We start from the raw sequence: 14934 nt of genomic DNA, 5'->3' as shown, positions 1-14934 counted from the left end.
ATAAAGTTCAGTTCATCTACTGCTCAGGGTGACTGTGAATATTTGTTAAATATGCAAAACACCTGGAACTGTGTCTGGCACAACATGTCTAGTCGTGTTTATAGTACATGAAAAGTTTGACTTCATCATTGTTGTGACTTCCTATTCATTATTGTACAGAATAATTTGGAAAATACTTTGAGAATTACTCACTTATTATGAAGCACAGGCTATGCTATATAATAAACAATAATTTTTTCACATATTCTGCATGGCGCATATTCTTCCTGCTATGAATTAGTTTTCCAAAATTTACATTGATCTAAGTAGATGGGTATACATTTGTGGCTTGAGGGGGAGAAGGAACAGGAAGGTACATCCAAATTATCTTGGCTGGTATACATAGATACCACAAGGAATTTTAAATTTGGAAGTTTCTTATGAACCCATTTAGACAGAAATAGCTAACAGCTCTTGGATGTATTTTGTAGAAAGTCACCAGGCTAAGTACTTCACACACTTCATCTTATTTAATTATTATAAGAACTGTATGCAGTAGATATTGTTATTACCACTTTACCAGTCAGAAAACAGGTGCAGAGGGTTTAGTTAACTTGTATAAAGTAGCACATTTGTTAAGGAATAAATCTTAGTTTTGAACCGGGGTCTCCTGACTCAGATGCTGCACAATCTTTTCTAGACCATTTCGTTTTCTCTGTCTCCTGTGTTAAAGTTTAGGAAGCAAGATAACCAATGATGACTTGTATTTTACCCATTTGATTGCTTGATTAGGAATCTTTGGGCTATCTGAGAAGTAATTTCCATAAATAAAATAAAAGTAAATGCCCAGAGCATAATAATCTTTTTAAAGAGACCAGTAACGACATTAGCCTAAATACAACCTTGTAGATTGGGATTCTCTACTCTGAGCATCCATATAAACTGTCACAGAATCTTCAATATTTTTTTTTTGGAATTACTGGAAAAAGCCCTGATCTGTTTTATTCAGTAGAACATTCACATGATCAAAATAATTTCTTGTATCTTGCATGTTCTTGAAAGGAAGGAAATGATATGCAGACAAGACAAATTACCTTATTTTTAAGCTTCTTGGAATGTTTGCTGCCCATGGAAAATAAAAGTCAAAAATAAAACATGTTGCTAAAAGTCCATGGTTATAATTTTTATTTTTTAGTAGAAGACACAGCACATAAAATCAATGCATCAAAGCCTTTGTAGTACTAAGTTACTGATACCTCTTCATGTCATATATACTGATAGATATAAAATCAAAATAGCCATTTGGTAAATTAGTCAGTGTCTTTAATCACAGCAAAAAAAAAAAAAAAGTTGCAAGGCTTTTACTACCAGAATATAAGTTGGTACAACCACTTTGGAAAACTGAAAATGTATGCTTAAGTTAGCCTACATATACCTAGGACCTGGCAGTTCTCCTAGGTATAGGCTCAAAAGAGTGTATATGTTCAAAAAGACATCTTCAATATTCAGAGCAGTTTTATTCACGATAGTCCCAAACTGAAACTAACCCAATTATCCAACCACATGATAAAGGAGAAATAGATTGTATTAGATTCATACCTAATGGGCTGTCATACAGAGTGTCACAGATGAGGAGGCTTAAACAGAAATCTGTTTTCTCACATTCTGGAGGCTAGGTAAGTGATTGAAGTGTCAGCAGAATTTATTTCTCCTGAGGCCTCACTCCTTGGCTCATAAATGGCTGTCTTTTCCCTGTATTTTCACATGGTCTTCTGTGTGTGAGTGTGTGTGTGTGTGTGTGTGTGTCCTAATTTAATCTTATAAAGACAACAGTTGTATTGGATTGGGACCCACCCTAATGACCTCATTTTGACTTCCTTACCTCTTTAAAGACCCTGTCTCTAAATAGAGTTTCCTTCTGAGGTACTGGGGATTAAGACTTCCACTTAAGAATTTTGGGGGAATGCAGTTCAGCTCATAACATCATACAATGGAATATAAAACAGCAACAAAAGAGAATTCCTGCAACAATATGGCTATCATAGACATAATAAAGAGCAAATGAAAATAGATGCTTTATGATTCCATTTATATAAAGAACAGGCAAAACTAACTGATAGTGACAAAAGCCAGGGTAATAGTTCCCTATTGAATAGTTCCCTGATCCTCACAAGAGTGCCTTCCTGGGGACTGGAAATATTCCTTGTCTCAGTCTGGGTAATAAGTACATGGGTATGTGCACAAGTAAAGTCCCTCGAACGAAATACACTTAAGAGTTTTGCACTTTATGGGCGCCTGGGTGGCTCAGTGGGTTAAGCCGCTGCCTTCGGCTCAGATCATGATCTCAGGGTCCTGGGATCGAGTCCCGCATCTGGTTCTCTGCTCCACGGGGAGCCTGCTTCCTCCTCTCTCTCTCTCTGCCTGCCTCTCTGCCTACTTGTGATCTCTCTGTGTCAAATGAATAAATAAAATCTTAAAAAAAAAAGAGTTTTGCACTTTATAATATGTATATCTCAATACAAATTACTAAAAGACAAAAAACTAAAATAATAAATTACTAAAAGGAAAGTTTTGGAGCAGTTTGTTTCATGTTAATATCATGCATATACTGCATATCTGTTTATTACTTTTGTAATATCTGAGGCTTTTTTAATCCCATAAGAACCAATTTTAACCTATATGGAGGTGTTATTTCACCCTATTGAGAATATATGGTCTTTGAAATGGGGAGATTATTCTAGATTATCTGGGTGGACCCACTCTAATCAGATGAGTCCTTAAAAGCAGTTATCATTAGATAGAGATATCACAATGGAAGAAGGGTTCAAGATACATGATGTTGTTGCCTTTGAAGATGGAGGAAGGGACCATAAGTGAAGGAATGTAGGTGGTTTCTAGAAGTTGGAAAGAACAAGAAAACAGTGTCTCCCTTTGAGCTCTGTACAGTCCTACTAACACCTTGATCTTAGCCCAGTGAGACCCCTGTCTGACTTCTGACCTCCAGAACTATAAGAATCAATTTGTGTTGCTTTAAAGAGAAAGACCATGCATAGTTGAGAGGAAGACCAATATCAAATGTTCACACAAGCTCTCTAAGAATAATAAATTCTGAAAATTGCAATGGAGGACAAGATTAAGTTCTTTGAAGCCTAACTGAGGTTCTAGTATAGCCCCTGTAAAGAAATCACATCAGAGCTGATTAATGAATGATCAGTTAAGAGGTAACAGAGAAGGGTGAGAGGCCTGGGGTTTTGGTTTCAGGAAAACAACACTTAAAAAGAACAGAGAGATAGAAAGGAGCTTGTCACAGTTTTCCTTGGATGAATTGAAAGGTCAGTGGCTCGGTGATGGGCGTTAAGGAGGACATGGGATGGGATGAGCACTGGTGTTACACGCAACTGATAGATCATTGAACACTACCTCTGGAAGTGATAATGTACTGTATGTCGGCTAACTGAATTGAAATTAAAAAGTTTTTTAAAATTAAAAAAATGTCAGTGATACTGGAGGGTATTGAGTGAGGGGAAGAGGAGGCAGGGGCTCAATGTGCAAGGCCTGATAGGTCATGGTATAAATTTTAGATTTTATTCTAAACATGATGGGAATCCATGGTAAGGTCTTGATTAGAGGAGTGATCATATTTTAAGAAGTACTTTGCGGATAGTGGGTGGGAGGGGAAAGAGCAAGCCAGGAGACCACAGCGCAGGCGACTGCATTGAATCTGAACAGAGAACTCTTAAGAGTGGTATGGGAGACTGGGGGAGTTTTCAGGCCCTGAGACCTCAACCACCAGCCAGTGCCAGGTTCTTGACTCATGAGAAAGAATTCAAGGAATTCAGAGTATAGCAGAAGTTATATTACAAAGCCAAAGTACACTCAGATACAGGATCTGAGATGCCCTGGGTGGATGCTGAGTTCTGCTTTTTATAAGTAGTCACAATGGGCGGGTGATATATTCTTGAAAGCTGGGAATAGACGGGGTCTTCCAAAAGCTTTGTATATCATTATGCATGGTTTATGGCAGCTACTCTGCGCAGGCGCAGTCTAATTTTTCCTCGTACAGATACTCCATAGTCAAAATGTACGAGGAGTACTCCGGCGCCCCCAGTGGAGGAGTCATTCTGTCATTTGCAGGCTGACTGGGACTGTGTGTATGCGCGCCATGGGCTTGAGCCATAAGGGGATGCTTAGGGCCCTGAGAAACCACGGAGCTATCGCGGGGTTTACTCAGTTGTCACAAACAGTCTGTCGGGTGTCAGACTCCGTTCCCTGCCTTTTGTTCCTCCTGCAGTTACCCAGTGTTTCCCTATATACTGCCTCAAGGGGGTTTTGTTGGAAATGTAAGGTTACCTCTCCTCTGTCCTCATCAAAGTACAGGTAATCAAACTCCAGAAACTAATCTGATTGCTGAAATTTTTGTTTAGTTCTTCCAGAGCCACTGAATGCCCCAAACGTGATTGACACTGGACATAATTTTGCTGTCATCAACATTAGCTCTGAGCCTTACTTTGGGGATGGACCAATCAAATCCAAGAAGCTTCTATACAAACCTGTTAATCATTATGAGGCTTGGCGGCATATTCAAGGTAAGGTTTGAACAGGAAAGACTCCAACTAAAGATGGGGCACCAGGAGGGGAAAAAAAAATTCCTCAAATAAAGAAATACAGAAATCCTCTCTTGCACTCTCATTCCTCTGCCCCAGGGTAGTGGCTGTAGCCAAGGATTCCATTTCAGAGTTAATTACCTACCAATCTTTTAGTCTCACTATGCCCGTGATTTCCTAAAAAGGGCCCTCTAGGCACTGCATGTAGGTAATTGAGGAAGTTACAAAAAGGAGAACAAAAGGAGTTTGGGGCTTCATATTAACCCAGCTGACCTGGATATGTGAAATTAAGTCATGGCACTGTTACCGAGCCCTTCACATTCTATTGTAGACTCAGCCAAAATTCAGAATCTAGTGACGTAAGGCTGATTTGCAAAGTAGCTGTTGACAATATCAATGGAGAGGTTTTATTAAAAAGCAGCTTTTTTTTTCATATGATGGTAATAATTTGTCACTTTCCACAAACTGTTCTTTTAAGAACTTGTAAACCCAGCCCAATTTTTTTTTTCTTACCAACTGGAAATTTATCGTATGGTAAGGCAGTACTTTTGCAATACCTGTGGAGAATAGAGTGTGGCTAAAGCAAATGGCTAAGGAGAAAAGATGCACATACTATTTCTTTATGAGATCTATTTTTCAATGACTTCAGAGCCCTTCATTTGTAAATGGCATGATTATTACAAATCTGCTTTCTGGTCTTTGTAAGCAAATCCTCAAAGAATCTCTTCTCTTGATAGTCTGGTTGTGATCACTATGTATTTAAAAACAATGGCAATTAAATTATATTATTTTAATTGAGATCCCCCCCATTAAGTCTAATTGCTATTCCATATAGTTGAAGATTTGTGTGGTTTTATCCTATAAGTGAAAAGACAAAATCCCTAGAGCAAAAGTGATTCAGTGGCTCAGAGAGACTTACATTAATGTATACATTGTAATCTGGAAACTTCCTTAAAAAAGCCTCATTTTCCTTATGTTAGGAATGGTGAGGCCCTAAAGGGGGGGATTGGCTATTTCACTTAGAACATTGTATTTTTGAAAAACCAAACACTAGTTCACATCACAATAACAACATTCCACTTTAAACAATGTACAAGTATGCCAGCTTAAGTTTCCTGAACTTTCCCTCTTCTCAGTGACAAATGAGATTGTTACACTCAACTATTTGGAACCTCGCACAGAATACGAGCTCTGCGTGCAGCTGGTCCGGCGTGGAGAGGGCGGGGAAGGGCATCCGGGACCCGTGAGACGGTTCACAACTGCTTCTATCGGTCAGTGGAAGCAAACAGCATTTATTCCTGCACTGGGTGGGAGGGGGGAGGAAGGGGAAAGAGGAAGGAAGACCAGGAAGGGTGGTGGTGGGCGAGTGGGTGGGTGGAGATGTAGGGGAAGGAGTTGCTTTTGAATGGGTGGGAAAGTGACAGGAAGGTTGGCAGCTTGGAGCCAAAGAGCTCTTTTATTTGGGCTGCACTCCTGGTCTATGTCCCTGGGGGAGGGTGTCTGCAGCAGTACGGGGACAGAGGAGGAAGCAGATGAGCCTTCAGGAAGTCAGGGCCATCCCTTAGGACTTGGGATTTACTTAGCAGCAACTGCTTGGCTCCTGAGTTTTACCAACAGCTTCCTGTTTCCATCTTAAGGGCCTAAGTCAGACTCTTGCCACATACGTACTTCAGATATCCCAGTTTATTTATTTTTAAAACTAATTTCTAATTTTTCAAAGTAATTCATGCACAGAGTTAAAACATCAAATAGGATAAAAGGCTTTTATCTAAGACCCCTGTTCCACCTCCCAACCCTCCAGTGCTGCCTCCTACAGGCAGCCTGTTTTACCTCCTTAAGCTAATTTTTTTGAAAAGTTTCAAGATTATTTATTTGTCAGAGAGAGTGAGAGAGCACAAGCAGGGGGAACAGGGGAGTGGCAGGGAGAGGGAGGAGCAGGCCTCCCACTGAGCAAGGAGCCCAATGTGGGGCTCCATCCCAGGACCCTGGGATCATGACCTGAGCCAAAGGCAGATCCTTACTGGAATGAGCCACCCGGGCACCCCCCCTTAAGCTACTTCGTATTGTATATACGACTCCATGTGTCTAAATCACTGGTTCTCAAACATTAGTATCCTTAAGAATTACCTGGAGAGCTGGTTAAAACACATTTCTGGGCCCCACCCCCAGAGTTTCCAATTCAGTAGGTTTGGGGTAGGGAACGGGCTTAAGACTTTGCAGCTCGAAGAAGTTGACAAGTGGTACTTGTTGTTGATCCTTGATCTGTACATGCTGAGTAATAGTGCTTGGAGAAGCAGTGTGCAAATAAGGGATGGTTTCCTGGAACTCACCAGGTAGCAAATACAAAAAATAGCACCAGAAGCACTATATATATAGCGCTTCTGGTATTATATATATATACATATATATGTATATATATATGTATATAAAAATTATATAAATAAATTTATTTATATAAAATTTTATATATAAAATTTTATCTATAAAAATATATTATATACTTATATAAATTTATGTAAAAATATATAAATATATATTTATATATATATAAAATAAAAATAAAAATATATATAATATAAATAGATATATATATATATAAATAAAAGTTGGAAGATAAAGAGGCCTCTACTCTGTGCTCAGGTTGCTGCTAAAAGGCAAATGGTAGTTAATTCTCTCTCTGCCAGTGTTAATGAATCAAAGGGGAAGGTCATAATCTGACTCAGATGGAAAGTATTTATGAAACAGATCATAAAACACTTCACAGACCCACACAGTACTGTCTTCAGCATTCAGAGTATGTTCCAGCCAGGATGTCTTTAGAAGTCTCTTGGACTATTTCAAAGTAGTTCTCAGGGGTAGGTGGGGAGGGAATTCTTGAAGGTTCTTCTTTTCCCATCATTTGAATTTTGCTGATGTTTGTTTTTTAATTCATTGGGCAGTTGCACTATTTATAAGTGTGTTGATTTAATGGTGAAAGCCAGGAGGCCCGGGTTGGGGCTGGGGAGGGGAGAGAACACACTCTGAACACAGTCAGCAAAAGGGCAGGTGGGGCGGGGGGCGGGGGGGGGGGGTGAAGGGTAAGTTATGTTCCTGAAGGAAAGGAAAGGAAAAGGAAATGACCATTTATCAAGAGACTCTTCTGCACCAAGCCTAGGTTTCGGAGGTTTACGTATATGCTCTCATTGTCAAAGCAGAACAAAACTTTCTGTTCTGCTTTGTCATTCTAAGTTTGTCCGGCTCCTCTGGGCGGCTTCTTTTAGAACTTAAACTTCAGAGATAAGGAAAGGAGTTACCATCACCTCTTTCAACTTGTAAAGGTTATAGAGAATAAGAGCTATTTTAGAGTAATAAATGTATTAATATTAAATAGTTAAAATAATGATTATATTTGCAAAGGCTACAGGTGGTCATCCTGATGTATGGAAACGACCCTTTCTCTCACCTCCAACTGAAAATAGCAGTTTTTCAACCTTTTCTCCCTCTTCCTCTCTCTCCCCCTGCTCCTCCTCCTCCAACTACTGCCCCCTTTAGACATCTGTGTCCTTAGGACAAAATGCCTCTTTTGTCGTAATGCCTCCCCTGCCATGAGTTTTAATACCATAGATATATTTGCATACTGTGGCCCCGCATAAGCCACTGTAATATCTAAAATATTCTCATAGCCCACAAACCAGTTTTTGCCCTCTTAGGAACAACAGTGTCCCCACTGAGAATGCAAGAGTTAAAGGATCCCTGTTGCATGTTTTGAAAATACTTAATATCTAGAATTTAAAAATCAATTTACTGTTATTATAAACCGAGAATACAGCGTCCTGTGCCCGCTGACACAGATAAGACAGGAAGGAAGGAGGGAAAGTAGTTTATGTACGAGTCCCTGACTTCTCGTAAGCATTCTCCCATCCATTATCCCATGTGTTCCTCCTGAGTCTGAAAGATAACTAGTTCCATTTCGTGTTACGTGTGAACTTGGAGAGCTTAGGAATTTTCCCAAGGCTGCAAAACTAGGCGTGCTCCTCTCTCTTTCATTTCAAAACCCTTGTCGTTTGCGTTCGGGGACCTGTCTGGTAGCCCAGGTTCTCAGTCAGGGCAGCGTGTAGTCAGAGCCAGTCCCTTGCTGTGATCAGAGCAGGGTGAGGCCAGGCCCTGCCACCATAGCTGTTCCAATGTGTGAAATTCTTGCTACAGGGAAGGAACCCTGAAATTGCGTTAAAATAGATTGCTCAAAATCGTAACCGAAACACTGAATAGTTACCCACCCATCCTATCCCACAGCCTTGGAGCATCCACTGTTTTAATTTATAACAGTTTCCTCCCTATCCTTCACCAGCTGTATCCAGGACTTTTAGCAAACTGCAACTAGAGTTTTTTCTCATGTATTATAGATATTTTTATTGGCCTCCCATGCTTCTCCCAATGATCTATTTTAATCCATTGGATGGTTATATCATAATTTATTAAAGCACTTTCCTATTTTGAGCATTTAGGTTTCTTCTGATTGTTTGCTATTATTGAATAATGCCACAATGAATGTCTTCACGCACTTAGGTTTTTCTCTTCTTCTGGATTATTTCTTCAGGATAAATCAGGATAAAATTATTTCTTCAGGATATAATCTATAGTCAGATTATAGGGCCAAAGCAGATAGTTACTTCTAGAACTCTTGAAAACACTCCCAAGTTGTTCTCTAAGTGAGTTCCTCTATTATAATAACTCAAACTACAAATTAGAACTGTTATAAAGGGGCACCTGGGTGGCTCAGTCGTTAAGCGTCTGCCTTTGGCTCAGGTCATGATCCCAGGGTCCTGGGTTCCAGCCCCACGTCAGGCTCCCTGTTCCGTGAGTGGGAAGCCTGCTTCTTCCTCTCCTACTCCCCCTGCTTATGTTCCCTCCCTTTCTGTGTCTCTCCCTGTCAGATAAATAAATAAAATCTTTTAAAAAATAGAATTGTTATAAATATTTGCTATTTTGATAAGAAAAAAAAGTATGGCATGGCTGCTAGCTTGTGTTTCTTTGATGGTTTGTGAAGTTGTCTATTATTCTAGATGCCAAGGTTATTCTGTAAAGCTGCCCTTTGGGGCTGTTTGTGCTTCACCTGATACAAAAATCATGATCCAGGGGCACCTGTCTGGTACGACAGGTAGAGCATGTGACTCTTTACCTTGGGATTGTGAGTTCAAGCCCCATGGTGGGTGTAGTGTTTACTTAAAAACAAAATCTTTTTTAAAAAAACTTAAAAAAAAAAATCCGTGATCTTTCTGATTTCTCCCAGGTCTCCCACCTCCAAGAGGTCTCATCCTCCTACCAAAAAGTCAGACCACTCTAAATTTGACCTGGCAACCAATATTTCCAATTTCAGAAGATGATTTTTATGTTGAAGTGGAGAGAAGGTCTGTGCAAATGAATAGTGACCAGCAGAATATCAAAGTTCCAGGCAACCTGACTTCAGTGCTCCTTAACAATTTACACCCCAGGGAGCAGTATATAGTCCGAGCCAGAGTCAACACCAAGGCCCAGGGGGAATGGAGTGAAGACCTCATCGCTTGGACCCTTAGCGACAGTAAGTAACTCACCTGGCACTGGCCTTGCCCGAATGACATTTGGGTGCTGCTGCTTGGACTTAGCTACCATCAAGTCAAGCCTGTTTGCTAGACATCATAAAACGCAGTTAAGTGTGCATGGAGGTTAACTAGTGTCCCCATCCCAACATACCAAATCATTTAAATAACCTGTAATATATAAGAAAGCCCCATGTATTTAGATTTGCAATAATTCAGGCAGGACTGTGCTAAAATTTACCTTTCCTTGGTATGCTATTATCTATTAAGTAAATTAAATTAATAGCATGAATAAAGTTTCTAGGGTATGTTTAATTTGTTGTAGGACAGGTTTCAGGATTGTCTTGTTTCTTCAGACCCACAGATGCTGGTTAATTAGTTAGGTCTTTCTTAATCTTAAAAGTTGAAGAATTCTGCATGAAAAATCTTCAGTAGTAGATAATTCTTAGGGTTAGAAAATACATTTGAGAGTAATAAAACCTCTTTTCTTTCAAAATATTCTGCAACTCAGGATTTCCTCTATTTCAGATTGGTCATTTAAAATTAGATGGAACTTCTTGGGTTTCTTGGTAGTATTGAAAGTTTTTCATCATTAAGCAAGGAGTTCTGTTTTGCGTCACTGCATTAGAACTGTGTCTGTGTATTTTGGAGTCCTTGGAAAGATAAAATATGTCTTGGCCACACGGACTATCTTTAGGTTAGGATCATGGGGTCCCTTGCCAACACCCGATGTCTGAGGTTCCCCTCTGCAGCTGCCTATCTCCACTTGCTCAATACCAGGTGTAGAAATGGGCTCTGTGTTCCTCCAGCCACTCTCCTGTATCAGTGACATGTGGAAGTCTCACCTGTTATGGTGGCATTCAGGGATTCTTCATCACTTTTTAAAAATTCGTGAAATTTACAGAATACTCAAAGAGTAATTCAACAAACACCCACATTCCTACCACCCAGAATTAACAACTGTTACTATTTTGCCATCCTTGTATTCAGCTCTTTTGTTGATTTGTGGAAGTAAAAGCACAATACAGATCACAGGGCCCTTGGCCTGTCCTCCCTACTCTCATTTGGTGGCTGACTCCCCGGAGACAATCCAGTTATGAGTTGGCTGTGTATCTTTCCATTCAAGGTTGAATCAGCTTGATATGTTAGATTCATCCATAAGTGCACAGTGGCATACGTACTGTTCTTCATTTTGCTTTTTTGAATTAACACTATGATTTCTATCTTATCCATGTTCATTGTTTAGATCTGACATATACTTTTAAAATTTCTGCATAACATTCTATGTTCTGACTATATGGTCTTATTTATCCATTCTCTTTGAGGTGGACATTTAGGTTGTTTCCTTTGTGTACCATGTTCTCCCCCTTTTTTTTAAACTATCCCAAACAAAATTGCAATGACCATCCTTATACTTGTCTCCAGGTGCTTAGATGTGAGAGCTGTCCTAGAGAATATGTCCAGAAGTAGAACTGATGGGCAGTGTTTCTCATTCAATGTGTACAATGTCCAGGAGTATATGAGAGTATCATTTTCCCTACATCCATCTCTGTTCATATATCTTTTCCCTATATCTCTATTACTTGATGGTGGAGAACTTTTTATTTTTCATAATCTCAAAGGTTAAAAATGGTACCCCACTGTTAAATTCAATTTTCATTTTCTTGATAATTAGCAACATGGAGTATCTTTTCTTTGGCATATGGATTTCTGCTTTCTGATGAATTTGTTCATACACTTTGCCCAATTTCTACTAGTTGTAACAGAATTTGATATCTTAATTTAATGCAAGGAAGAGAAAACATATGATGAAATACGTGTTGCCATTTTCCTGTCTTGTGCCATTTTGTCAAGTCTTCATGGAGTCCACTTCCAGTTGATTGGAATTACTACCCAAGAAAACACCTATTTGCCCTTCTTGGTTTATGTGCTGACAGTAAGTATCCATTAAAAGCACAGTAATCTAAGAGATGGTAGCGTAACTTAAGTGAATTTTTTTTTTTTAATTTTCAGTTCTTCCTCCTCAACCAGAAAATATCAGGATTTCTAACATCACAGACTCCACAGCCATGATCTCTTGGACAATCTTGGATGGCTATTCTATTTCTTCTATTATCATCCGTTACAAGGTTCAGGGCAAGAATGAAGACCAGCATATTGATGTGAAGATCAAGAATGCCACCATTACCCAGTATCAGCTCAAGGGCCTAGAGCCTGAAACAGCTTACCAGGTGGACATTTTTGCAGAGAACAACATAGGGTCAAGCAACCCAACCTTTTCTCATGAGCTGATGACCCTTTCTAAATCTCAAGGTTGGTAGAGTGGACAGGTATTTACCTAGGATTGTTTCTAGAGAGTATCAGAAAAGCCCCATTATCTTAATTAAGATATTTACCTCATATGTATGTGATGTGACATAATTCATTTGTCCAAATAGGCTTCACCATCTCTAGATAGGTTCTTTTTTTAATTATTATTTTTATTTTTTTATTTTTAAAGATTTTTAAAAATTTATTAGAGAGAAAGAGATCACAAGTAGGCAGAGAGGCAGGCAGAGGAGGAGGGAGAAGCAGGCTCCCCGCTGAGCAGAGAGCCCGATGTGGAACTGGATCCCAGGACCCTGAGATCACGACCTGAGCCAAAGGCAGAGGCTTTAACCCACTGAGCCAGCCAGGCACCCCTCTAGATAGGTTCTTAAAATGAAAATGCCCCTGGGAGGGATACCCTGTTGATCCAGTTTCTTTTGTTAAGCCTGAATCAGCCCATCAACACTCCCCATCCAGGAATGGAGGCTCTGAGGAATATGAATTTCATTCCACGGAAAAAGAACATAGAACCTGCTTAGTGAAGGCAGGCCTGTGCGGGTGTTTCAGTGGGAGGTTCCAAGAATCAACTCCATTCTTTCTCAAATGAACTCCCCTTTTAGCTTTGAGGACACTATGCTCTTCCAAGTTGGGTTTTTTTGTTGGTTGGTTGGTTGGTTGGTTTTGTTTTGTTTTGTTTTTACTTTTTGGATCCAAATTATGATGTCTCCATGTCCACCACTAACCCCCATTCCAGTGAGAGTAAGCTTTTTGAGATAGCTGGAGGTCTTTCAGAGTGCCAGGCACACGATGCTCTGTGTTTATGGCTGATAGTGCCAGTTGAATGTAGTTAAGTGGATAACGGACCAGGGTTGGTGGGGGGTGGGGTGGGCTGCAGCTCCCAGAGCACCTTCCCTTTGAACTCTGCCTGCAGTGGCGCCTGCCAGCCCTCGGCAATGTGTGCAGGGGAACACAGAGTGAGGTTAGATGGAGAGTTTTGCAGATTTATAATCTGGGCTAGAGTTTATTTTACAGAAAATCTTCTGGTAGTAAAAACTTCTTGGTTTTCGAGGGTTACTTAAGAAATAAAAGGAACCATGCCATATTTTCAGGACTGATTGTTTGGAATATTTTTGAAATGTCCAAGGAATGAGGAGTCTGCCAGTTATAGAGAGTTGCAGTTTTCAGGTGACACCCTTAATTAATGCCTATTTTTTACAATTATTTGTGCTTTGGTACAATGTATACAGGCCCTAAATCCAAGCTATACATAAAATACAAACAGAAAAATTAAAAACAAGGCATAACAAAGCAACAAAATCCTCACCATTCTGTTCCAGATGTGTCTTTATGTACCCATGCTTAGAGAGAGAAGGAAGGAAAGAGGTAATCGCAAGAGTACTTGTAAGAACATAGGGTCTTGCTCTACATACTGTTTTTCAGAAAATGTATTGCATTTAATTTTTTTTGTTTAAATAAAGGGAAAAATGGGTTAGAGCAGAATCTTTAACAGTTGATTTTTACTTAAGCCCTAATTTAATGAGTTTTCTTTTCTGTCTTTTCCTCCTTCCCCTCCTCTTTTCCTTCATTCTCCCAATGTCATTCTTGGGTTTTCTCTATCAGGCTTTAAACAAGAAAAAAAAAAAAAAGGCAAGATAACTTACAGATTTAAATTCAGCAACTTAAGACTTGAGAGCTTTTCTAGTTAGGGAAGTTGTGCAGGGACGTTTAGCCACCTTCCCAAAGTTTTATATCTAGTTAGTCTTTCTTGCTGCTACTTGATTATGCGCTACTGCTTGGGCCTTTACTTGGAAGTAAAAGTGGGACAAATGGTAATAACTAATGCTTAGCACTTTTCCCTTTCTTTTTTTTAGGTCTTATAACAGTCCTGTGAGTCAGACTCCTCTCCATTGAGTTTCAGAACATATAAATGAGTAGCTGAACGTCTCGTAACAATTAGTTGGCAGAGCCAGGGCTGCCATTACATATCCATTGTACCATGGTGTTGCCCAAGGATGGTCTTGGCTTCTCTCTCCTAAACTAAACCTGCTGCTTCTCCTGTGTTCTGTGCAGCACCAGCAGACCTTGGAGGTGGGAAGATGCTGCTTATAGCCATCCTTGGCTCGGCTGGAATGACTTGCCTGACGGTGCTGTTGGCCTTCCTGATCATGTTGCAATTGAAGAGGGCAAATGTCCAAAGGAGAATGGCCCAAGCTTTCCAAAACGTGGTAGTGCCTCATCTTCCTACTAGCTAATAAGTACAAGTCTGCATGTATGCAGAATCCTCATTTAAAGATGTGGACCAGGAGGGGTGCCTGGGTGGCTCACTTGGTTTAACAATTGACTCTTGATATCAGCTCAGGTCCTGTTCTCAGGGTTGTGAGTTCAAGCCTCATGGTGGGCTCCATGCTAGGTGTGGGGCCTACTTAAAAAAAAAAAAAAAAGATGTGGACCAGGAAATTTACTTGTAAAGCAAATATTTCCCTTAGGCA

At 39.9% G+C, this 14934-nt stretch overlaps 1 protein-coding gene across 2 annotated transcripts in view; it reads left to right on the top strand.

Annotated features, from left to right (window-relative positions):
- Positions 1-14934, top strand: part of TEK (TEK receptor tyrosine kinase) — a 96073-nt gene that overhangs the window by 64280 nt on the left and 16859 nt on the right. The window contains exons 10-14 of one of the 2 annotated variants that reach the window (XM_032306250.1): positions 4404-4565; positions 5720-5854; positions 9853-10140; positions 12152-12451; positions 14516-14670. In XM_032306250.1, the coding sequence (XP_032162141.1) occupies positions 4404-4565; positions 5720-5854; positions 9853-10140; positions 12152-12451; positions 14516-14670 (1040 nt within the window). The remainder of the gene's footprint in view (positions 1-4403; positions 4566-5719; positions 5855-9852; positions 10141-12151; positions 12452-14515; positions 14671-14934) is intronic. The other variant, XM_032306251.1, reaches the window with a different exon arrangement.

This window comes from Mustela erminea, chromosome 12 (assembly GCF_009829155.1).
Source record: "Mustela erminea isolate mMusErm1 chromosome 12, mMusErm1.Pri, whole genome shotgun sequence".
NCBI classification, from domain to species: Eukaryota; Metazoa; Chordata; class Mammalia; order Carnivora; family Mustelidae; genus Mustela; species Mustela erminea.
This window is presented reverse-complemented; position numbering and strand designations above follow the sequence as displayed.